We start from the raw sequence: 26,001 nt of genomic DNA, 5'->3' as shown, positions 1-26,001 counted from the left end.
TAAGTCCTTCAGTCATTATCGTACCGCTTCTCCCATATTTTCAGTTTTATTTTGGAGGTCCAAGTGACCTTGAAAACATGGGTATCATCAAATCAGTACTTTGAACCGGTTCAGACAAATACTTTTGTTCGGCTAAAGTTTTTTCTTTAGGTTTAATTTCGACACATGGACTGCCCTCTGAGTATAAAAGGTATTGTCAGTCTTATTAGTCTTTACAGTTTTAACTTATGTATGCCCGGAATATTCTTTAAAATAAAAACATCTCTCCAGCTTTTACGGTTAACCGACCCAAAGTGTTCCAGATATAGGCTTTCCTATTTACTACCCTGGGGTGTCAGTGGGAGACGGGGGACACCCCATGGGACCAAAGCAAAGTGACCCCCCCCCCCAAAAAAAAACAACAGCGTCTTGTAAATAATAATTCAAAAAAATACTTTATTAGTTCTTTCTGGCCCATTTTTAAAGTGCAGCATTAAGATGAAAACCTCTTTACAGAATCAAACCCCACAAAGGATACATTTTATCCAATTCAAGCGTTAGTGAAAAATCCGATTTTAAAAGATGGCCGACCATTTTTCAAGGCACTTTCCAAGCTAGGTGTCGTAACCACTCCACCACATCCTCTTGTGATAATTCTACTCCCTTTGTTTTGTTCTGTTACTAGTATTTTTTTTAAAATGAGGACCTTTTCAAGCGTAATTAAAAACGTAGAGCTATAAGAGGATTGATAAGATTTGTGTAGCGTATTTAGCCTTAATGCTAACACAGCTGTTTAGTACATACATGTCAATGTTAGCGGAAACAGTAACAAAAAGCACATGATTGGAACACAGTCTGGAAGTTACAGTAGCTAACATCAAATGCTAACTCTTAGCAGTTAGCTTTGTACATAATCCTGAACCTGTTAGCCCTGAAGCTAATTTGTGCTTCGAAAAACAACAGTGTTGCCACGTTAGCTCTTGGTGCTATCTATCTAGCAATGTCAAGTCAAGTCCTGTTGTGACACTCTTAATCACAAAGAGTCTCAAAGGGCTGCACAGACCACAGATTATTGCAAACCACAGACTATTATTACACCATACCCTGATCTAAAACCTACATGAGGTAAAAAAACGCGCCGCTTCCTCCTTCCACCTCGCTCATGTCAAATGTCATTTCCGCTTCTCTCGAATACCTTACAAGAATGATTATCAGCTAATCATCAACCAGAAAATAAAAGTGCAGCGAATGCTAACTAACCAACATGCATGTGTACTTAATCCTATAAAATAATTTGAGCTTTTACATCAACTAAAAAACAATCGTGAAAACATGTTATTGAACAGTATTGTTAGCTGTGATGCTAACGGTCCTAGTCCTCTTTGAGAAGTCTCATTTGATATATAGTGACTTTCAAGGTACATTGTGTAATATTTGACCTTTAGACTGCACTGGATTATCTAAAGCGAACCAAAACCAGGCCCAAATGAGCACAGCGTAGCAGCATGATGCCAGACAAACATGGCGGCCACCTTAGATGGGGATTCCACTATGTAAAAGGAATAGGCAAATATACATAAACTATCATTCAAATCATTTTTTTACTGATTAATGATTTTTGTACCATGAAGAGATACTAAATAGTATCCACCAATGTTCACTGTAATTTTCCTGGGGTCTGAGTGTTTACACAAAGTCTGTGAGCAACGCTTGAAACAACAATGAGCAACAGCAATCCCAAGTGTGGCAAATAATCCATTATCAAACATGTCCAAAACTTGACATCAAGTGACATTTTGCTGAGTTTCCGGCAATGCAAAGTTATTTTTCTCTTTTGAATGAATTGACTCATGTACAATTGCCTGCAAACGTCATTTGTTTTTACAACAATTCTTTCATAAGATTTTCATTTTTTTCTCCCCCTGGTATCTTTTGTCGCATAATATTAACATTTTTGGGGGCTTATTGAGTCGGTTGCACGATACACAACTGTATTTAATCACATTTTTTTTAGTGGAAGTACAATGTTGGCAACAAGATTGACTTGGTATAATTGGAAATTATTTGAATGCAGCACAAACTTTTTCTTCTTTTTCCCTGTTTTTTTCTAAAAAAAATTTAATTCCTTTAAAAAAATCTCATTGTGTTTCATTTTGGTATTTTTTTCTTTTTTGTTCTATTCCCCCTTCCTTTAAGTCATTTTGTGCATAATCTTACATAATATTTGGTCATGTTGGGATGAAAGAAGCAAAAACAACTTAAAGAGCCGTTTAAGGACCCGAAAGAGCCGGTTCCTTTTAGGGAGCCGAGCCGAAGAAGCCGGTTTTCGAAAAACTCTACTGACTTCACTCAACTTCGTTCTACTTCGACTTCAAAATACCGCATTTAGGACACAACGTCAGGGGAACCCTTGTATTTTGACCTTCATGCACTGTAACTTTGACTTAATTGGCTTCTTAATTAGTAATTTCGAGCCCTGATTTTTGTGAGCTGGCTAGATTATCTTGTGCGCGGAAAAGCTCTGGGCAGTGCGCACGCGCGCACACACGCAGCTTAGAGGGAATGTTGGTATCCACTGTCCCTTTAAGTTTCAATTGCAGTCCGTTTTAAAAAGAAACATCAAGTTCTTACATAAATGAAGCTTGCCGTTCATATTTCAAGCAGCGGGTCTCGTTCAAGGAGCGTTAGCGCTTTGATCCGTAACAATCAACGTCCATTACGGATAGAAGATAACAAAATGCTTTCAAAGTGATCTCCCCTGCTTATGAAAATCAGATTTTGAAGAGGCCCTTACCTTTCCAGGCTCTTACCCAAATGGACTACGTGGTCAGAAATCCTCCGCAGCTAAACCGTCGGGTGGCCGACGCCGACCCGAGGGAACATTTTGGTTTACCGAGTTCATAGAAGCTGCAGTTGGGAACGTTAAAGGTAAGTGATTTCCAAAATAGACCGGCACGACGCTCAAGTCTGAGGTCATCCCAATTGCTGAAATGATCATGGGAAAACACTTGCTCTAAAAACGAAAAATAGAGACAACAAAAAAAGGAAAATTCAGCATGAATAAATATATAGCGGCCCCCTCTACATAAGAGAATTTTAGCTCACCCCATTTTCGACATGGCGTCTGTAGATAAAAAAAGGAAAGTTGACTGTGTGGGCCACTACTTCCAGGACAAGGGAAAATTGGAGTGTTTTCTCCAAAACAATTTCGCATGGTTAATTTGCCAAGAAACTATGGCTTTATTAAAGAATATAATATCAAGAGGCACCCTCAGACAAAACGTGCTAACCAACTGGAAACGGGCACTGTGAAAAGGTGAAGCAACTGGAAACTGTTTTAACGGCACAGCTGCATTTTTACATGAGACCCTGCGAGTCAAATGAAAATGCTACTAAGGCAGGCTACGAGGTTGCAACGTTGACTGCCGAGCGCTGCAAACCCTTCACGGAGGGTGAATTTAGTCAAGACTTTTCAAAGAATGCCAGGCTGGATAGTCGGCCTTCCCACATTTTCAGCTGACCAAATCTGGCCCCCTGCTTTCTGAAAACCCCTGCCCTAAAGATGAAATGGGAAGAGTTTATTTGAGTGCGTCTAAGATGATCACATACTTGCACGTGCAACAAAAGGAGCTTGGCAAGGGCTGCAATGATAATTTCCACCAGAGGGCGGCGTCAGCAAGTAGAATATTTTGAAGTGACGACACCAGCTTTAAAAAGGTACATTGTGTCACATTTCACCATTAGATGGCACTGTATTGTCTAATGCGAACGAAAACAGTGCCAAATGAGTACAGCATGGCAGCAAGATGGCGACTACCAGGTATGGATTACGCTATGTAAAAGAAATACAAGAGTTTCCATCCATGATTTTTTTTTTTTAAATTAACATTGAAATGATTGTTTATCAACCAGTTCAGGGTGTCCCCTGCCCACTGCCCGTAGATAGCTGGGATGGGCTCCAGCACCCCCGCGACCCTACTGAGGATAAGTGGTGCAGATGGATGGAAGATAGCAGTGCTCTAGTTTGCCCGCGTCCCTGCGTCCAAGTGTCGAATCCCCGAGACGCAATTTTTTTGACACAAAATTGTCTTTATTACCCGATTACCTATTTTTGACAAAGATTTAGCGCACTCCAAACTTTTCGGCAGGCAGATCCGCCATTGTTGTTTTGGTCTCGCGGTTCGAGTTTTCGTCTGCACGCCGATCTCGGCCAACAAGATCTTGTTGCTTCGAGATGACGTCATTGTTGTGGTGCTTGTCGTCGAGTTGAGGTGAAAATCAACATAAAATTGGTAATTTCCTCAGTGTCAGTAATAAGTCGAAACATAATGCAGAAAAGGATAACAACGGCAGTAAATCCGGCACGAAAAAAAGCGGTGGAGAAATTCTTCAGAAGATCGCGAAGGCAAGGAAAACACGCGTGTTGAAGCGAATGATGCGGCGAAAGAAAATAAAATACTGCTAGCAAGAAAATGATTCTTCTGCCAAAATGGACTCAATTATATTCCTGGTTACGCTATGAGGAGAATATGGAGGCTACATGTTCTGTGAAGCATGTACCCAGCGTGACAAAAAAACTGGATTGCATGAATCATTTCACAATACGAACTTTCAGAAAACTGCATTGGATCGGCACAACGACAATGAAAACCACAAATTAGCTATGGAAATTCTGTTGCTGCAGGAAGAGAGAGGCAAGTGAAACAGATACGACATCAACAAGACTTGGTCATGCTTACACTGCTAAAGAGAGTTAAGTGGATGGCAGTATTTTCTGTACTTTGTCTAATGTACAATATTGTGAACGGAAAAATCTGAAGCGATAATTGCTTTGTATTACCAATTAACTGTGATGATTGAAACTGAATGAAAATATAGATTTGTATCATTATTTCAGCAATATTATTTTGTATAATTTACAATATTGTTGTGAACTGAAAAATCTTGAAGAGATAACTGATTTGTATTGCCGATAAACTGATGATTAAAACTGAATGAATATATAGATTTATATTACATGTTTGTCGCCGATTTACAATGTCAACCTGGATAAGACTTAATTTTGGGGAGCCATAGATCTCTGTTGGGACCCATAGATTTTTGAGCATGCCAGTCCCGGGACCCATCACTTTTCACAGCTAAAATGAACACTGGATGATAGTTCATGTATTTTTGCCTATTATTCAAATCGTGTTTTTTTTCACTGAATGAAGTTTTTTTTCGGTCCTACTAGGATGCACTAAATATGACACTCTGTCCCTTTAAAATCTTACCTCTAATTCGAGCTGGATCCGAGAACTCATTCTTCTCGTATGTAGAGGTGCCACTGTACCATTTTCAAAGTCTCTATGTTCTACATGATGTTTGGACATTGCAATATAGAAGTTAGCATCTTTATCCTAACCCCTGTATATTTAATTTAGGGTTCCTTTTAGAGGCAATGCGTCAAGGTGACCGAGACCTCTCCCGTGGCGACGAGGTCACTCAGCTGGATGGGTTGGTGGAAGGCGACCGCTCTCATGGTGCAGGACGCTCCGGCCGCCGTGCAGAAGTAAAGCCAAACGCCGAGCGTGAGGCCCACACGAGGCGTTTTCGGCAACTCTGGAACTTTGGCGCTGACGCGAAGCGGCTTGGACACGTCCGCGATAAGGCCGGTAACCGCTTCGGCATCTAGCGACCACTCCTCACCTGTAAGGTAAGGCTTTGATTTAGATACAGCGCCGTGAAAACCTGTCAATGCGTTTAATCATTAATATTATCGATTTGTTGTTGCAGCCCTACTGCCATTGAATTATTTTAACAGCAGTAATGTTGTGAGCAGGGTTGGGTAGGGTTACTTCAACTTGATTACTTTCAATGACTTTTGGATTACTCCAATACCAAATATGCTAATAAAAGACAAAAGAAACTAAATATGAATAAAATGATGACTCACAACTCGTGGTAAGCTTTCTCTCCTGGCTTTGATCTCTTTGATCTCCGGCAAAACGAACATCAAATGCGACAGAAACAAAATGAAAATAAATCTAAACAGCTTGCATACATCATTTTTGCCGTTCCATGTATTCCGTTACTCCCCAAGCCTGCACAAAATTTTGTAATTTTATTTGTATTTAGTTTATTTTGTCTTTTATTAGCATATTTGGTCTTGGAATAATCCAAAAGTCAATGAAAGTAATCCAGTTCAAGTAACCCTACCCAACCCTGGTTGTGAGGCAAGGAAATGACACACCATCTGACTCATTTATCTTCATTGTGACCTACAGTCCAATGAAAAAGTATTTGCCCCCGCTCTGAATTTGGTGTTTTTTTGTTTTGTTTATCACTCAAAAAGGTTTCAGATCATCAAAAATATTTTAATATCAAACAGAGATAACCCAAGGAAATACAAAATGCAGTTTTGAAATGTTGGTTCTATTTATTAAAGGACCCAAAAACATTAAAAACGTATCTGGATCCTTGTGAAAAATGAATGGCCCCTGTTCGGTCTAAAGAGACCACTGATGTGTGGGGGAGCAATGAAAATGAGCTAACTCTAGAAGGAAATTCAGGCAAAGACTTGTTTTGTTTTTGAACAACTGCAGCTGGGAAAGAAGCGCGGGAGGAACGGATAATTTACTCGCCCTTGTCTCGCTGGTCATGCTCTTCTGGCTTTTCCCCAGTCTGCCTTTGTGTTATATTGAAAAAAGAAGACATGGAAAAGTACTGGTATGTTGAGACAAAAGACAAAAGACCACCTCCCTGGAAAATTACCAACACCTTCAAACAAAGACTGGAAGACGAGGAGACGGCCAAAAGGGACATCAAACTGATTAGAAATACACACCTTGGGTAAATACGTTTAAGCCTACTTTACAAAGTTATGGTGACTACGTCCGAAATTGATTGCCACTACCTATTTTGAATGAAAAAAATCACTGAAACCATCTGTGGGACTAAGTGAAGTAAGCTACAAAATCTCAGAAACACAATTGACATGCCACTATCACATTTGTGCCCTCAAGCTCAAGCGCTCTTGGATCGTGCAGCAGTGCAACAATCCGAAGCACACCAGCAAGTCCACCTCTGATTGGGGTGGCCAGGTCAAAGTCCAGAATTAAATACAATTGAGACACTGTGGTGTGACCTTAAACAGGTATTTCATGCGAGAAAACCCTCCGATATGGCAGATTTGAAACCATTTTGCAAAGAAGAGTGGGCCAAAATTCCTCTTACGCATTGTGAAAGACTGATTACCAATCGTTGTATACATTTAGTTTCTGTTATTGCTGCCAAGAGTGGCGCAACTGGCTTTTAGGTTCAGGAGCCAATTAAGATTGGGTTTGATTTTTTTGTGTGCCTTAATAAATGGAATCAACATTTGAAAAAGGCATTTTGTATTTTCTTGTTTTTTTTCCGATGTGATAATAAAATTGGTTTGGTGAGTAATAAATATGCCAAAAACACAGAAATCAGAAACGGAGAGAACACTTTTTCACGACACTGTAAATTGCATAGCTATCCAAAACACTTGGGTCCAAAATAACCTAAATTGTATGAAAAAAAGACAAAAGGTGACATCATTTGTCGGAGGTTGGTAGAGAAAGAGTTCAACTCTGTAAAACCCAGTGTTGTAAAATGTTATTTATTCCATAAAGTGGTAGAATTGTTTTGGGGTTTTGTTTGGGTTGACTTTCTTCACATCATCAGTCATTGGCTGCTATTTTTCAGATTCAAAATGATTGTGGGTGTGACATCTGTGTATAAGCCCAGCCCACTGGTGTAAAATGTTTAAAATCTGAAACGCTTTAGGATTTATTTTGTTGACCGTTTTCTGTAACAAGCAATAAAACATGCAAATGTTGTTTTTTTACCGGGGTATAAATAACTACACATTTCTGTTCTAACCATAAACACAACTGGCGGTTAAGGGATCTGTAAACCATGAACAACAGGATTACTGTCACGGTTGCCATGGCGCCCAATTGGCCCTGCCCATGGGCGCCAGCTGCAGCTTGTTGACAAGATTGGCTCCCTGTCAGTATTTAAACTCTCTTCTGTCAGTCCCCTTTTGTCGGTCCGTCTGCAAATCTCTGTTTTTACACGGCAAGCCCTTTTTCGCCTGTCCTGTGTTTTTGCACCTGTTTTTCTCCCGAATTACAACCTGTTTCAATCTCGACCTCGTCTGTTCCCCCGCCCAGAATAATGATCTTGACCACGTCTACTCTCCTCTCCCGGCTTTCGACATTTTTTCCGTTCCTGACACCACCATCGCTCGCCACAAAGTCCCACTTCCGCGTCTGAGCAACCTACTCCCCGCGACCAGCGATCTCCGGATCGTGTGTGCACTCCTTTCCCTTCTTCCCAATAAAACTGTGAGTAACGTTACGCGAGTGGGTCCTGTCTCCGTTCTAGTCTTGACAATTACATTTTCTGGGTTATTTTTACATAACATCCCAATTTTCAGCCATGTTTGGTCAAAGAAACCCAAGAAGCAGGCTTACATTAAACCTAGCAGTGGATCTCGTTCAGGTTTTTTGAGTGTGGGTAAAAAACAAAAACCTCAAACAAAACAACACAGAATCTGATTGATGCGATAGAGTCAGGACGTGACGTGACAGGGCGAGGAGCAAACATGGGCGAGGGGGCGCTAATTCTTCCGCTGATTAATGACGCAGATTCCTAGCGCGGCGTTCCCAGGAGGAAGAGGACTAAAAAGCCTCCATTTTGTCCTAGCGTGCCCTCCAATCCGCCGAATTGCCCCCTATGGACAGATCAGATCAGCTTAAGTCTAGACCGACGCGGGGATCATGTACCATAGCCTGGCCGCTAATTATCTTATGCGAGCCGGCACGCTCTTATCGTGCAAAGAAGAAAAAAAACCTTTTGTGTTGCTGATACTGATAGCTCAGAACGATGGAAGAACTTCCGGACCTAATATTCGGCTCATCAGCTAGGGTGACAACACATTCTTCTGTTCAACAGCAGGGCCCGACAGCTTTCGCTGGTTTACCCCCGCTGTATTATACGGGTGCCCTGCCCATCCCTTAGAAGGCATCCAAACATCCCACTATCCTTTCACAACACCTTTCCACTCGTTCCTATCACCAACAAGAGCTCTATCTTCCACTATATTTAGACTTCTTTCCTGCAATGCAACTAAGGGGAAATATGGATTGAGAAAATTATTTAGCCCCGATGCCAACACAAACGAATCGATTTGTACACACGTTTCAAGAAAGCGAAAACAGTGACACGATTGGAACACTTGTGAACAGTTACGGAAGCTAACACTTAGAGGGAGCCATTTTTTTGTTACAGATTGGCATGAAGGGCTGTGATTTTTGGACTGTGGACTTTAATGAAGAACATTTAGTTTCAATCGCGGGACTTGAAGTCGGGTTTGGGTTCATTTTGTGTTTGTGTTACATTTTTTTAATGTGGGCGCATGCGGCTTATATACAGGTGCGGCTTGTGTATTTACAAAATTGGTTTTCCTCTTAAAATGTGGTGGGTGCGGCTTATAATCAGGTGCGCTCTATAGTGCGGAATTTACGGTAGTTCTAACATAAATAAAGCCTGCTGTGCCTAAACTCTAGTTTAACTCTACTCTACTCTAGTAGTAAATGTTTTTTTAAACATTATAAAAAGACAATTTCCACCCAGCCACCACTACAGGTCTCTCAAAACTAAGACAAATAATCTCAGAGACAGCTTCCTCCCAGGGTCATCACCCCCCTAAACGAGCACACAATACCGTGACAACATATCTTGCAACTTATTTGAGGTATTTTCCATTTTTGTTGTTGCGAAATGAAACAATGGAATGATATACTATCGCACGTAACTGAAAATATACACCTTGTGACTTATTTCGGGTTATTTAATTGCTGCTGTGCACGGCGGAGCAGTGGTTAGCACGTGGGCGGCACAGTTCTGAGGTCATGAAATCGAACCTCCTGTGTGGAGTTTGCATGTTCTCCCCGTGCTTGCGTGGGTTTCCTCTGGGCACTCCGGTTTCCTTCCACATTCCAAAAACATGCATGTCAGGTTAGTCGGCCGGTCCAAATTGTCCCTAGGTGTGAATGAGCGAGCAAATTGTCTGTCCCTGTGTACCCTGCGACTGGTTGGCAAGCAGTTCAGGGTGTCCCCTGCCCACTGCCCGAAGATAGCTGGGGTGGGCTCCAGCGCCCCTGCGACCCTACTAAGCATAAGCGGTGCAGATAATGGATGGATGGATAATTGCTGCTGCTAAATGTTATTGCACTATTGTTGAGATGCATAGTTCTATTTCACTGCATTATTATATCTTATATCAGTTTTCTAAGCACTTTTTTTCCCTCTTTAAAGTCTTTATTACCTGGTTTACCCTAGAGTGCTATGTCTCATCTCGCTGCATATCATGATTCACAATGTTGATATCAATGACAATAAAGACAATTGAATTATAGGTTTCCTCTTGTGCAGATGTGATTCTGACCTTCAGCAGAGAGAGCCCAGCAGCTCGGCGCTTCCTCTGTGAGCTTGGCACCGTCAGGAAGCGACAAGGCCAACGACATGACCACGGTCTGTCCGGGGCAAACCGACACCGGCGGCATATCTATCCTGACGGCCCCTCGAGGCATTTTGGGCATTTTGCTGGGAGCCTTGGCTTTGGCAACTGTGGAGTCTGGAGTGTCTGAGGAAAACACAAACTAGGGGAGGATGACAAATGTGAAAGTCAAGAAGGTGAAGATGGTCAAATGTGGTATAGCATCTCACCGGTGAGATGGTCTTTGAGTGGAGGTCCAGGACTTTGACTTGGTGGTTGTTTGTGTCGGCGACATAGAGGAGCTTGCCACCGGCGCCTACGCAAATTCCGCCGGGCTCGTTGAAGCGGGACGTGAGAAAATCCGGACCCGTGACGTCGCCCGCTTCTCCCGTGCCAGACAGAGTCCTGCACTGCTTTGTCTTGGGGTCCACCACTTTAATCTATGAAGTAGAGCCGATCTTTCTTTCATGATCTTTCTCAATATTTTTATGCAATGTTGAGCCCCAATTTGCACCTTGTGGTTGTAGGAGTCGGCGACGTAGAGCAAGTTTTGCTGCGGCGACCAGGCGACCCCAAGCGGATGCTGCAGCTTGGCGTCCACGCCCTTGCCGTCCACGTCGCCGAAAGCAAAGAGGTTCTGGTTCCAATGCGGCAAAAGAAGATCAGGTGATACTTCCGTAAAATCAGTTTCATCACTATTATGAGCCATCAAACATTTTTACATGAGAAGTGTTGATCAAGCCAGTCTCATATTTGTGGCCAAAAATGATACAACTTCTTTAATCTACCTTGGTCATATCTCTCGAGAAGGGTGACCGACAGCAAGACAAACACATACAATAACAAATAAATTAAAAAAGGGGGAAAAAAGCAAAAAACACACACAAACATTTTGGACCATGGCCAACCCAAATGCCCAAAACCCAAAAAAGTTAGGCACCTCGGCATGGAAGTTGGTCATGCTTTCGTCCCTCCAGATGAAATGGGACACCAGAAAGTGGCCATGTCACTCGGGTCAGGGTGACACAACACACTCTTTTGTTCAACAGCAGGGCCCGACAGCTTTCACTGGTTTACCCCTGCCGCATCATAGGGGTGCCCAGCCCATCCTTTAGAACGCGTTCACAATCCCACTATCCTTTCACAACACCTCTCCACTCCTTCCCATCATCAACAAGAGCTCTAGCTTCCATTATATTTAAACCTCTTTCCTGCAGCGCACTCATAACACCATCTATCCACGTCAATGGCGGCCTTCCTCTTGGTCTCCTTCCATTGACTTCTGCTCTCTAGATCCTCTTCAACATTCGCTCCTCATCCATCCTCTCCATGTGTCCAAACCAACCGGGTACTCCCATAACCACACGCTTGCTCAGTTCCACTTTCTTTAATATGGTCCCAAAAATGATTATTTATTTACGACAAATGGTGTTCCTTTGCTCATCAATACAGGAAGACCAATTTGAAGGCCCATCGTACCAACGAAGCGGGCACAACATTTCCCAACATAGAAGTTAATCTGTTGAGGGAATTAGGACAGTTTATGTTACGCATTAAAATACTCCATCCGGGATATGAAAAAGACAAAAAAAGCCATTCAGAGTGGCGCTTTATTCCCAATACAATTGTCAGCAGCAGATAAAAGGAAGCCACAGTTTGCATGACAGACGCTAAGTGATCGTTTTCCAATTACGGCTCCCTTGATTTGCAGAAATGTTCTATTGGAAGGCCGAATAAAGACCTCAAAACAAAGTGGTGAGACAACAGAAGAAATGCAAACAGAATGTCAATTAGATAACAAAGCACAGGATTACTCCATAAAACCAGACTATAACCAAACTCATTCAGTGCGGATGCGGAGGAGCCGATGCTGAAGCAAGATAGAAAAAACCCAACGCCGCATGACCTCTTACCCACCGTCGGGTCTCTCTCGCCGCCAACCAGCAGCTTGACGGCGCCGTCCTTGAGCGCCAGCGTGCGCACCGTGCTGCTTTCGCTGTCGGCCACGAAAACGCAGCTCCAGGGCTCTTCGGGGGCAACGGCCAAGCCCGAGGGCTGGGCGAAGCCGGCCTTGTGCGGGTAGGCGTTGTTGCGGTTCTCCTCGGCGCCGCTGCCGGCCCAGCGCACGCAGGTGCCCGCCTTGCATTCGCTGTCGAGGTTGTGATGTTGTTTTTGCACACAGGTCTGATTGAAAAGCCATTTTTCTGCCTGCAGTGGTTGGCCTGTCTCACCTTCCTTTGGGCAGTTTCCCATCTGCCAAGAACAAAGCCCAAATCTGATGGGTACCTGCCATGGCAACCCACAGCACGTTGTCTTCTGCACCACCTACGCACGAACCACACAGACAGGCCTGTTTCCGTCACGGCTTCCAAGTGTAATTGGCTCAATATACATTTCCGAGCTAAAATCCAGTAACCCATCTGCCCTAGTTTGACCTACAAGGCTGCCCCACATTAGCTCACATAAATCCCCTAGGATTACGACAAAAGTCTGCCAGTGGGAATAGGTCCCGAGTTTCAAGGCGAATAGATTTTAAGAGACGCCACTTAAATTTGCTCTGTGAGACTCACCGGCCGAGCCGAGCGCAACATCCCAGGGAGAGCTGATTGGCTGCTGATCTCCCGTTGCACCGCCGGCTTTGTCCATGCCTTGGACGCCCAGGCCGGCCAGAGTGCTCACCCGCCCTTCCGACAGGTCGATCTGTATTAACGGGCGGGGAACATATGAGCAGGAGGCTTACACACACACACACACACACACAATACATATAGGTTCCTCTGACCTTTCGGATGAGGTGGTTTTCAGTGTCAGCCACATAGACAATGTTGCCCTTCATAGCCACGCCCTGAGGGGAGTTGAAGGCGGCTTCGGACAAAGAGCCGTCTCGCCTTCCGCTTTCTGGCCCTGCAGTCAAAATAAATTGATTTCTATCCATTATCTGCACTACTTATCCTCAGTAGGGTCGCGGGGGCACTGGAGCCCATCCCAGCTATCTTTGGGCAGTGAACTGGGCACACAGGGACAGACAATTCACACGCTCATTCACACCTAGGGGCATGTTTTTGGAATGTGGGAGGAAACCGGAGTGCCCGGAGGAAACCCACGCAAGCACGGGGAGAACATGCAAACTCCACGCAGGAGGTTCGATCTCATGATATCAGAACTGTGGTGCACACGCGCTAACCACTGCGCTGCCGTGCTGCCATAAATTGATTTCATTTTTCTGAATCGTTTGTTCTGCAATGCAAACAAACATCTTGTACTTTGCAATTGTGAGTAAATGAATGAATAAAAGAAGGGGTGATGAAGGGAGGAGCGTAACAAAGGAAGGAAGGAAGGAAGGTAACGAGGGGTGAATGACAGAAGATAGAAAAGAGAGATGATAAAAAGGAAGGAAGCAAGTCAGGAAGGAAAATAAGTGAGAATTATGCAGGTAAGGAAGTACATTAGGAAGAAATGACACAAGTATGGAAGGGGGGGAGAGGGCAGCAAATAAGGCAGGTAAGCAATGAAGTAAGGAAGGAATGAATAATGGAAAAAGCAAGGAAGTAGGACAGTAGGGAAGGGAGGGGGCAGGGAAAAGGGAGAAATGGCAGAAATAAGATAGGTAGAACTGACACAGGTATGGAAGCAAGATTGAAAGAAAAAAATCAAGTAAGGAAGGAAGGGAGCAAGGAAGGAAGGAGAGGAAAAAAGGAAGGAATGAAGAAGTAAGAAAGAGTTGAATGAAATAATGAGTATATAGGAAGGAAGGATGGATGGAAGAAAATAATGATGGAACCAATTGATTAGGTGTGTAAATTTGAATTAAAAAAATGGATACTTGAAAAAAATTTGAATGCAGTGATTTTCATTTAATTTGACAAATATTTACTATTTTTGTAGCCTATTAAACTTAACCGACCATTAATTTAAACAAATTTGTGCTAAATGGTGTTCTGAATCAGTTTTAGGGGAAAAAAATACTGTGAGAAAAACTACAAGGCAGGATTCTTGGGAATGTAATTGGTCAGTAAGCCTTTTTCAAGCAAAACCGCGGTTGTAAAAAGGTTTATACATCGATTTACTACACCCAAAGCCAAAAAGTAGGACTCCCTTAATAAGTATTTGGAGAGCCCAAAGCCAACAGCAGCCACTGAATGAGATCAGCCGACAGAAATAAAAGTCCCACTGGGCATTCTGTCCCCGCGATGGAGGTCGGTGCCAGTTCTCAGCGCGTGCATGGTTCCGGCCGCTGCCAACTTGTATGTCGGCCTGGGAACAGCCCCGCAAGCCGTGTGGCTCCTCGGATGATTTTTGAAGCATGGGAATGATGTCAAAAATATACAAAAATCTTGTTTTGTTTTCATTTTGCGGGGCGGTCACAGTTGAGAGTGTTATGTTTTGGCGATTTGGGCCAAGCAAAACATTACATTAGGGATCGCACTCGGGTGCATGTTGCATAACGCATACCGTATTTTAGGGACGATAAGTCGTGTCGGAGTATAAGTCGCACCAGCCGAGAAATGCATAATTAATAAGGAAAAAACATATACAAGTCAGAACGGCGTTTACGTTTTGTTTTTGGGAGAATTATTTTGGGATAAAATCCAACACCGAAAACATAGATGTCATCTTAAAAGGCAATTTAAGATGAAAGAGAACAACAGGCTGAATAAGTTCTACAGTATACGATCCTTGCATGATTGACATGCATGTTAATTTCAGTACAGTGGAACCTCGGTTTTCGAACGCCTCTCAGTTCGGACAAATCGGTGTTCGACTAAAGATTTCGAGAAATTCTTGCTTCGCTGTTCGGTCAAAAAAATCGGAGTTCGAACGCCGGTACGCTAGGGTGCGATGCTGAGCGGCGTACGGGTGTTTTAGCCCCTAATTATGCCTCCGAAGGTGAGAAAAAAAAAAAAAGTTGTTCGTCCAACTATTGCCTTTAAGAAAGACATAATAGCTAAATATGTAAGAGGTGTACGAATTTCCGATCTTGCTAGTGAATACAGCATGGCTAAATCTACCATCAATACGATATTAAAGAATAAGGAGGCTGTGAAATCGAGTGATGCGGCTAAGGAAGTTAGCGCTATAAGCAAGCAACTGCCGCAAGTTTTGGAAGAGGTTGAAAAACTTTTGATGATTTTTCTCTCCCCACTGTCCACCACAAAGGTAAGAAATCCTATTCATAATCCTTTTTTTTTTTTTTTAAACACGTTCATGTTAGCGTAATCTTTCGTACGTAAGATTACGCTAACGCGAACGTACGATTAGCCTGGGTTAGCTTCATGTTTACGTTCATGGTAAACATTCAGGGTGTTGGAACGGATAAAACGATTTTACATTACTTTTAATGGGAAAAACCGATTTCGGTGATTGAAAAAAAAAACGGTTTTCGAACAGGGTTCTGGAACAGATTATGGTCGAGAACCGAGGTTCCACTGTAATTACGTAACTTATTAAGAATAGTTATTCAGATAACTCTAGAAAAAAATAGCCTTCCAACGATCATTTTCACTCCAAATCTCTAAATGCAATGAAACTTTCATCCTCTGTAACCTTCCGCTTCTACGTTGCTTACATCAAACTCATCGTCACCTCCACTTTCTGCTTTTCGGCTGAATATTTCAATCTTTGCAGTTTGTAATCGGCAAAATATGATATTCTTTTTGGTGCCATTTAGGTTCAGTTGTTTAAGCAAGTTGAAAATATTTACTTTGGCGAAATGACGCCTAATCTTTTGTGTCACGATTAGTAAGGAAAGGCTCTCATTTCACCAAAGTAAATCATTTCAACTTGCTTAAAAGGGATTTCTATACAAGGTGCAATTTCTATGTGCTTTACTGTTTTACTACATTTGCCACAAAAATTAGATATGAATTAATTTTAGTAAAGTTTAAGAAAGCATACTCATTTAGCGGGGGAGGCTTATGGGGGTATTTGTCGGCATAACACGGCAAGGTTGAAATGATAAACACAGGTCTAGACCGCCCTCTTGGGGTTCTGTGTGAAAATAACATGTGAAATAATAATGATGTGTCAATAATTTCACAGATAAGTCGCATCGGAGTGAGTACAAATGGCATGGAAAAAACTGGCACAGTCCAGCTACGGTATTCAGAAAGGAAGAAAATGCAATATGGTATGTTACCTCCGATGACATATAACACCCGATGAGTAGGGGACACCACCAGAATCCGGTGATGTCCCGTGTCAGCAATGGCCAGCCTGTCGCTGGTGTGGTCCACACAGATCTTCCCGGGAAAAGACAGAATGCCGGAGGGCAAAAAATCCCGGTAGAGCTTGACACCCACCGGGTGCGCCCGCAGGAGCTCCTTCTTTCGGTAGTATCTGAGGCTGACGTCGGCAAAAAGCGTCAACTTGTCACGATGGCCCTCGCCCACCAGTGAGAAGAGCAGGTTGCCCCGCGGGCCCACCAGAACCAGTGTGGGCCAACAGGAGACTTCCAGCTGGTGCCAGAGACTCGCCTCGCCGTCGTTCACGACTGGGTGGCGGATGTCGTAGCGGAGCACGGCACTGCGGATGTTTTCCAGAACCTTAGTAGGAAAAACAAGAGTATAATTTACAGGTGGTGTCCGGAATTTCAATGTATTCTACAAGACGCCATCTTCTGGCTGAATTCATCATTGCAGCCACTGCAAAGCTCCTTTTGTTGCACGTGCAAGTGCAGTGACTCACTCTAATGAACTCTTCTTTTTTTCATCTTTTTGGGGGTTGGGTTGGCATTTGGAATGTATTAGAAACGGTCATTTTCTCACTTTCACCATTTTCATCCTTGATAAAAAAGAAAACCACAAGCATGCTGGTGAAATCACTCTTCTCTCCTATTGCCCGCCTCCTTTTCTCCAGCGCAATGCTCTCTGTAACCAAGTACGGTGATAAAAGTACGATAAAAGAAGATATGCGCGGTGGGAAAAATATATAAAGGCTTTTTGAACTCAGTGGGGCATTATTAACACATACTTAATAGAGAAAATATTTAGTTTTACATTTTTTAGGGACAGCTCAAAGTACAGACCCCACCTTCAACAAGTTTAAACATTTTTTTGTGATTAAAACTTTAACTGCAGTTAACTTGACATTAGACAAACAGCTGAAATATCCCTATTTCGAATAGACAAAATATTCAACTCAAAAATCTCAGAAGGCAGGGAATGGATGAGGGTCCTCTTCTAATGCAGTGTTCAGGTTTGCCCGCGTCCCTGCGTCCTAGACGCATCATTTTTGCTGGGGACGCATAGTCTCAAATCATCGTGCGTCCCCGGTACGCAACTTTTTTGACACAAAATTGTCATTATTACCCGATTACTTTTATTAAATAAAGATTTACCGCACTCCAAACTTTTAGTCAGGCAGATCCGCCATTGTTGTTTTGGTCTCGCGGTTCGAGTTTTCGTCTGCACGTCGATCTCGGCCATAGAGATCTTGTTGCTTCGAGATGACGTCATTGTTGTGGTGCTTGTCATCGAGTGAAGGTGAAGGTTAAGTATGCCTCCGAAAAAACTGTTTGTATTAGGTGAAAATCGACACAAAATTGGTAATTTCTTCAGTGTCAGTAATAAGTCGAAAACGTAATGCAGAAAGTGATAACAACGGCAATAATTCCGGCACGAAAAAACGGCAAGGAAAACACGTGTGTTGAAGCGAACGATTCGACGAAAGAAAATAAACAAAAGAATACTCCTAGCAAGAAAAGGACTTCTCTGCCTAAATGGACTCAATTATATTCCTGGTGACGCTATGAGGAGGAATATAATGGATTGGACATTGAGAAGGTATTACAACTGTGGTGGGACAGCAAACCACGAAGAATATATGAACTGAAAAACCTGAAGTGATAACTTGCTTTGTATTACCAATTAACTGTGCTGATTAAAACTGCATGAATATATAGATTAATAGTTTAGCAATATTATTTTGTATAATGTACAATATTGTGAACTGAAAATCTGAAGTGATAACTGCTTTGTATTACCAATTACATAACAATAAATTTTGGGGACCCATAGATCTCTGTTGGGACCCTTAGATTTTTGATTATGCGAGTCCCTGGGACCAATCACTTTTCAGAGGTAAAATGAACACTGCTAATGTGTTTTTTTGTTTCTATTATTTGTCTCTATGTGAGCTCAATTGTGGTCTGATTCTCATTCCAAATAAATAAAGTTCAGCTCAACACAATTCAAACTAAATCAGAATATATTGTGTAGACTTACCTTTTCGTTAGGGAATTTGGCAGAATGTACACCGACAATCACAAGTCCATCTGAAATGAAAATTTTAAAAGACAATGGTTTTATAACTTCTACTTATAATAGAGCTGACAAGTAAAGTTATTCAAAGACCCTTAATAATAATAATAATAATTTCCTTGTATTGTCATTCTGTGTAACAATGTACACAGAACGAAATGTCGATTGCATCTGACCCGATGCAGCCGCAGCCAAGAGAGGGCGCCGCCGACCACTTTTTAAGTCTTAGGAATGACTCGGCCGGGGCGCGAACCCGAACCTCCCAGTCTCAAAGCGGGCGACGATGTTTCAAAAAAATATATAAAATATATACATAAGTCAATAAGAATGATTAAGTAACATACAACACATGTTGGAAATAAATTATATTTATATGTATTGAGTAAGCATTTATTCTTTGTACAATCGATCCAAAAACTCCCAATAAGTATTTGAATGGGTATCTCTCTCTCTCATTTCCACACCTTTTCTACCACTCTCTTCCTTTGCTGCTTTTTGTCTCTTTCTCTCTCTGTGTCTTTTTAACTTCTTTTGCTCTAACTTCATTTTTTTCCTTTTCTCTCTTCCTACCCTTCGCGCTTTTGTTTTCTCTTTTCTCTCCTTCCGTCTTTCTATTTCTCTTTGGATTTCTTTCTTCCTTTCCCTTTTCCCCTCTCTCTCATGACTTTATCTTTTGTTTCTCCCTCTCTCTCCTTCTCTCTCTTTTTCTTTCTTTGTCCCGCCCTCTTTCTCTTATTTCTTTATCTCTCTTTTTCTTTCTCTTTAATCTACTAGTCCGGCCCCCGACAGAGTGTTTGTTCTATCGTGTGGCCCCCCGAGTTAAAATAAGTTTGACACCCCTGATTTAGATCTACAATTCCTGTGTTTTTAAGTTCAATAAACAAACAGCGACAGACAAACCACAAGTTTTTGCTTTCATCTCCTCAACTGGAGTTGTTGTCAACAAAGGCATCTCTATCTCGGTTACAAATCCCACCAAACTGTTTCCTTGAAATCATCAGATTGTTCCGATGCTACACAACTTAATTGCTGTCCAAAACATGTTTTTCAGCCTTGTGTTGTTCAGCTGAGAATACTCTTTTGATCCAGGGAAGCCTTAGCTAGCAGATTATCCGATAAAACAGTTAATCTCCCCAAACATGTTTACCTCCATTTAAAAGCCCGTCATTGATATTTGTCTGTTGACTTTTAGTGCTTCACAGACATCATTTACGCCTACTACTGGATCACTAGACTACTCACAAGCAGTGTTCCCTCTAAACTGCGCGCGTGCGCACTGGCCGCACATTCTCAGCGCACAAGAAAATCTAGCCGGCGCACAAAAAAGAGGGCTCAAAATTACTCATTAAGAAGCGACTTAAGTCAAAGTTACAGTGCATAAAGGTAAAAATACACGGGTTCCCCTGACGTTGTGTCCTAAATGCGGTATTTTCAAGTCAATGTCGAACGAAGTTGAAAAGTAAAGTTAGTACGAGTTTGTCGAGAACCGGCTTCTTCGGCTCGGCTCACTAAAAGGAACCGGCTCTTTGGGTTGTTTTTGCTTCTTTAATCCCAACATGACCAAATATTATGTAAAACTATGCACAAAATGACTTAAAAGAAGGGGGGAATAGAACAAAAAAGAAAAAAATACCAAAATGAAAAAGTAGTAAAAAGCTAGGGAAAAAAAGAAACAAAAAAAAAGTAGGAAAAGTAAATGGAGAACAGAAAGAAAAAAGTAACAGCTCAGAAAAAATGAACACAATGAGACTTTTTTTTTACAGGAATTTTTTAAAAAGTAGAAAAAAACCCACAGAAAGAAGAAAAAGTTTGTGTTGCATTCAAATAATTTCAAATTGTATCAAGTGAATTTTGTTGCCAACATTGTACTTCCACTAAAAAATGTGACTAAGTACAGTTCTGTATCTTGCAACCGACTCAATAAGCCCCCCAAAATGTTAGTATTATGCGACAAAATATATCAGAAAATAAAAAGAAATGGATATCTTGTGAAAGAATTCTAAGAATAAACGACGTTTGTAGGCCGTACAACCTTTGCAATAGTCAATTCATTCAAAAGAGAAAAATAATTTTGCATTGCCGGAAACTCAGCAAAATGTCAAGTTTTGGACATGTTTGATAATTAATTATCTTGCCACACTTGGGATTGCTGTTGCTCACTGTTGTTTCAAGCGCTGCTCACCGACTTTGTGTGAACGCTCAGACCCGTAAGGAAAATTACAGGGAACATTGGTCACAAGTCATATATAGATATAGGAGTAAATGACTTTTCTTCCCCCACCAAAATCATATTCCAATGATGACTGGCAAGTGGGAATGCTTACTGTGGGAGTGACTGAAGTGGGAGGCTCCCACACCTCTCAGAGCACAGCAGCAGACAGAATGTACTCAAAGCGGTGCCAAAGATAAGGCCAGTGTGATGAAGTGGGGCGAATATATACCAGTCTGTGTACGTGCACGATAGCCAACGTCCGGTTTGGCGACCATATATATTTAGCTGCTCGTCGACACGTTTCGCCGATGACGTGGCTGTGTACTGGCTTAGTGTCACGTAGGGTGAGGATTAGTTTTATGAAATAAGAATGGTTATTTTATTGAGCAATATTATATACGATAAATTAACAGCTTGCTTTAGATACCTTGATTCTAGCAGCAATATTTAAATAAATAATTTAAATGACGCTCGACCATAGAGTGACTATTTATACCTTAACTTTCATCCCGGGTACAAACCAGTACCGATAAATTGAACACCTGAAATAAACACCAAGAACTTTTTAACGACTTTCAAAACCAATTTCCCAATTTCTCTGCAACCATTATATCTGTAATTTACATATGCAATTTTTCATCTTGCGTGTGCATTTATCAAGACATAAGATTTTTGGATCTTGAGTAACTCGCATATATTGGATTCTGTTAGGTAAAATGAGTATTATGTAGCATGTATTTTTAGTTGCTGGAAGTGTATGGCATTACAATTTACCGCTGGGAAACACTTTTTTGCGTTGCCCATAATAAAATGTCCATAAATGAGTGACTCAAGGAAGCAAGGTTTTGGGTGCTCTGAGGAGAGTGATGAGCAACAAGAGTATGAGTATGGATGTCAAGAGGGGACTGTATGAGAGTGTGATTGTGCCGACTGTGTTGTATGGTGCAGAGACTTGGAGCCTTAATGCAGATTTAAGAAGGAAATTGAATGTTTTTGAGAGGAAGTGTTTGAGGACTATGTTAGGAGTGACAAGATTGGATAGATTGAGAAATGAAATTTCGAGAGACAGAACTGGAGTAGTGGTGGAACTGAGCAAGCGTGTTGATAAGAGAGTACTCGGTTGGTTTGGACACTTGGAGAGGATGGATGAGGAGCGAATGTTGAAGAGGATCGACAGAGCAGAAGTCAATGGAAGGAGACCAAGAGGAAGGCCACCATTGACGTGGATGGATGGTATTATGAGTGCACTGCAGGAAAGAGGTCTAAATATAATGGAAGCTAGAGCTCTTGTTGGTGATAGAAAGGAGTGGAGAGGTGTTGTGAAAGGATAGTGGGATTGTGGACGCGTTCTTAAGGATGGGCTGGGCACCCGTATGATGCGGCAGGGGTAAACCAGTGAAAGCTGTCGGGCTCTGCTGTTGAACAAAAGAGTGTGTTGTGTCACCCTGACCCGAGTGACATGGCCGCTTTCTGGTGTCCCATTTCATCTGGAGGGACGAAAGCATGACCAACTTAGGTGCCTAACTTTTTTGGGTGTTTGGGCAATTGGGTAGGCCATGGTCCCAAAAATTTTGTGTGTGGTTTTTTTTTGCTATTTTTTTCCCTTTTATTTTCTTTGTTATTGTATGTGTTTGTCTTGCTGTCGGTCACCCCTCTTGACCAAGGTAGATAGTAGAAAGATAGATAAATGATACATAATCCTTGCAGTAATATACATTTCATAATGCCCTGTCTTCTTGGGCGCGACCCATAGGAGGCGAAAATGCTTTACAAGACAATACGGTACAAACTAATGACAGCTGTGGTTAATCACGAGGAAAGAAGAATGCAATGGCAAAACGAAGCCACCAGAGAGCAGCATTGGCAAGATTTTCAAGCAGCTTTGTTGAGAAAAATGGAAACTATTTCAAGCATTTACAATCACTTGAAAACACAAAATTAAAATTCAAGGATTCCAAGCACCCATATGAACTCTGGTTTTGAAGGTTGCGGTTTCCTTTACAGTGGTTTGCTAGGTGTACTATACATTTAAAACAAATTTAACATCTCATGGTCTGACTCCACGATTATGCATTATTTAAGGACAATATCATGTGTTGCAAGACAGACAATACATCAATTTTCCATAATTTAACTATAGAATGTGAATTCTGTTCCCAACTTCACACTTTACTGTAGAAACAGAACAGAACCTTGGACTGAATGTTTCTGCTCAAGATGGTGAAGGTCCGGCAAGATGTGCATGCAGTTGATGCAGCAATAGGTAAAGAAGTCCAGCAGGACTATTTTCCCCGCCAGCTCCTTGTTGAAAGACAGTGGGCCCTCGGTGTTCAGCCATTCTAGACCTGCAGCAAACCACAAAAGAATTATTATACTACCCGTCATAAGAATACCCGAGTAGACAGGTACTGAAAATGGCTCACGAAGGATGGGTCATTGTGATTTTTTTTAAGAAATTTGATTTCTAAACAGTATAATGTTTTAGTGGTTTACCGAGTATATTTTAACCCAACTTTTAGGACCTACAACAATATAGTAATAACATGATATCGAGTTAAAAAATACTAATTTCTGATGTAGCTTTGAAGCCTGTCGTATTTTTCTATGGAAGCATTTTAGAATGATGTTTTTTGACTACGGTAATCATGCACTGTATGTATGCATGCATGGCAACCCATGAGATGAGTAAAAGTTCTGTTTGCAATAATTCTGAGTTTCAAATTGGACTGTCGGATTAACCTACCAGTATGTTTTCACAATGTAGGACGTTTCAGCAGAATAATGGAGCCGAGCATGAAGAGTGTTTGTCTAGGACACATGTGTCAAACTCCCGGCCCGCAGGCCACGTCCGGCCCGCCGTGTAATCATATCCGGCCCGCAAGACCATTTTACATTATTGTTATTAATGGCCCGTCAATATGAACAACGCCGTATCATCCCGGACATCATATTCTGACGTGTTAGTCACTGTACCTATTCCTTCATATATGACATATACTATTACTATATACCAGGGTTCGGGAACCCATGGCTCGCGAGCCATATATGGCTCTTTCTATGAGTACCTGTGGCTCAGAGACAAATTTAATTGCATGCAAAATTTCTCCACCTCGTTCAAAAGAGCCATTGATCCTGTTCAGATACACGCAAAGCCAAACCAAGACTGAAATACAAAGCAGTACTTTTCAGAATATATAGGGCACGTTTTCACTACAATTTACAGTTAAGGTGTCACACAAAAAGAACTCGTTTTGGCTGTACAACGCTAAAGAATCCTTTATATAAAAGCTCACTATGTAATCTGTGTTCAGTGTTCAGATACTTTTTGATGAATCCACAGAACAAATTGTAAATGCGCCAAAACACCGGAAGAGAACTTAAAGTTATTTGATTGGGTGAGTGGGAGGGATGGGTGGAGCTATGCAAAAAGTGCAGGCACACCCTCACATCTCTCGCCCTACTCCGTCTGCGCCAAAGGTAAGCACATCAGGCTCCCTGTTCTCAGAATGTTGTGACGTTTTTACAAAATAATTTGTGTAGCATTTTCATATTTCTACTTTTGACAGGAGATATATTAAGGAAAGCAAAATCTTTTGGGATATTTAAGTTTTTTTTAATATATACATTGACATAGGAGCAAAGGAATTTGAATGTTATTTTAATGTTAAGTTGTTTAAGTTAATTTCTAAGTTGTATAATTTAACAAGATATTTTTATTTACAGCAAAATAATAAATACTGTATAAGTGATTTCAGGTTTAAATGGAATATTCTTGTCTTTTTTTATTCCTATTTATGTTCCAAAAACATTCAGTTTAAGTGTGTTCAATAAATGTTTATCCTGGTTGGCCCGCGACCTTAAGTGTGTTTTGAATTTTGGCCCCTTGTGCAATTGAGTTTGACTTCTCTGGTCTCGGGACTAAGACATCACAGGTTCGATTCCCGCCTTCTCCGGGTTTAAAAGTCGAAGTGTCACACTGATCCCCTTAGGTATAATAAACAGGTCGACGCCTTGCATGGTCCGCTATCGATGTGTGATTGGGTAAGTGTGAAGTACATTGTAAAGTGCCAAAGAGCTGTATAAATGGGTTAGTGCGCAGCTGGATGGACTCCATAAGATTCGGCAACCTGTGAGGATAAGCAGTGCAGAAAATGGATGGAAATGCAGACGATTTACCATTGCCATTTAGAATTACATTTTCATTTCTCAGCTCAAAGAACCTTGCGACCCTTAATCTCATCAATTATTATACAGTGTCTCTAAATCACCACCCAGTGGTGTGTTGTGGTAGTGCAACATATAGGCAGGAAAACATCAATTAAAAGGTTCTAAAAACAAAGTATTTAAAAAATCTCCCTTAAAAAAACATTATAAAACCTTTCTCTTCAGATCTTATAAATCATTGAAACAAAATACACATACTTTAGATGGGGGAACTAAAACACTTTTGGTACTACTATTATCCAAAGTACTAAAAATAAAGAATAATATGATTTATTGAACTAGTGTTGACTATTGAAATAGATTCCAAAAAGAATAAAAAACAAATTGATTCGGGAATCCTGAAAAGGTAGAGGAAGTATATCTTCCATCTTCTTTTTGCTTGTAGCAATGCTAGCTAACCCAAACATCGGAGTTTGTGACAATTTTAAAGGCTTACCAGCCTCAAAGTCGGGCATCTTTAGTTCTTCCCTCTCCTCCATCCCTTTCAGATACTCATAGACGAGAGTTTCCATCGATTCTTGCGTCTCAGCTTCATTTAAAGCACATTCAAGCTCACTTTGAAGAGGGAATAGAGTTGACAAGCTACACCCGGAAGCCATGTTTGGAACTTCATATAGGGTAAATTCATCATTTATATTAGCCTCGCTACTTTCGTCAAAATACGACGACTGAAATAAATTGAACAGACAACACAATTACATGTTTGTTTTTTTTACCACATTTTTTTCGTGGTAAAAATGTGTTTTTCTTGCATTTGTAAATTTGATATTTTCTTACCACGAAAGAGCTATGTTTCATTTACATAAATAAAATACATA

At 41.4% G+C, this 26,001-nt stretch overlaps 1 protein-coding gene across 3 annotated transcripts; it reads right to left on the bottom strand.

The window, feature by feature from the left end:
* Positions 1–673: 673 nt before the first annotated feature.
* On the bottom strand, positions 674–25,782 carry nhlrc2 (NHL repeat containing 2). Of its 3 annotated transcripts, XM_088324327.1 has the most exons (13): positions 25,620–25,782; positions 23,152–23,304; positions 18,712–18,761; positions 16,626–17,031; positions 13,272–13,393; positions 13,060–13,189; positions 12,721–12,814; positions 12,407–12,638; positions 11,004–11,126; positions 10,720–10,929; positions 10,439–10,652; positions 5,384–5,667; positions 674–2,992 (listed from the first exon to the last, which is right to left on the bottom strand). In XM_088324327.1, the coding sequence occupies exons 1-12, from the start codon at positions 25,780–25,782 to the stop codon at positions 5,411–5,413; spliced, it is 2,154 nt and encodes a 717-aa protein (XP_088180453.1). In that variant the 3' UTR covers positions 674–2,992; positions 5,384–5,410. The 3 variants fall into 3 exon arrangements, with proteins under 3 accessions (XP_088180453.1, XP_088180454.1, XP_088180452.1); XM_088324328.1 differs by having other exon boundaries at positions 674–5,667; positions 11,004–11,161; positions 12,403–12,638; XM_088324326.1 differs by having other exon boundaries at positions 674–5,667.
* Between the last annotated feature and the right edge of the window lie 219 nt (positions 25,783–26,001).

This window comes from Urocampus carinirostris, chromosome 19 (assembly GCF_059441175.1).
Source record: "Urocampus carinirostris isolate Australia breed hairy pipefish chromosome 19, RoL_Ucar_1.0, whole genome shotgun sequence".
NCBI lineage: Eukaryota > Metazoa > Chordata > Actinopteri > Syngnathiformes > Syngnathidae > Urocampus > Urocampus carinirostris.
This window is presented reverse-complemented; position numbering and strand designations above follow the sequence as displayed.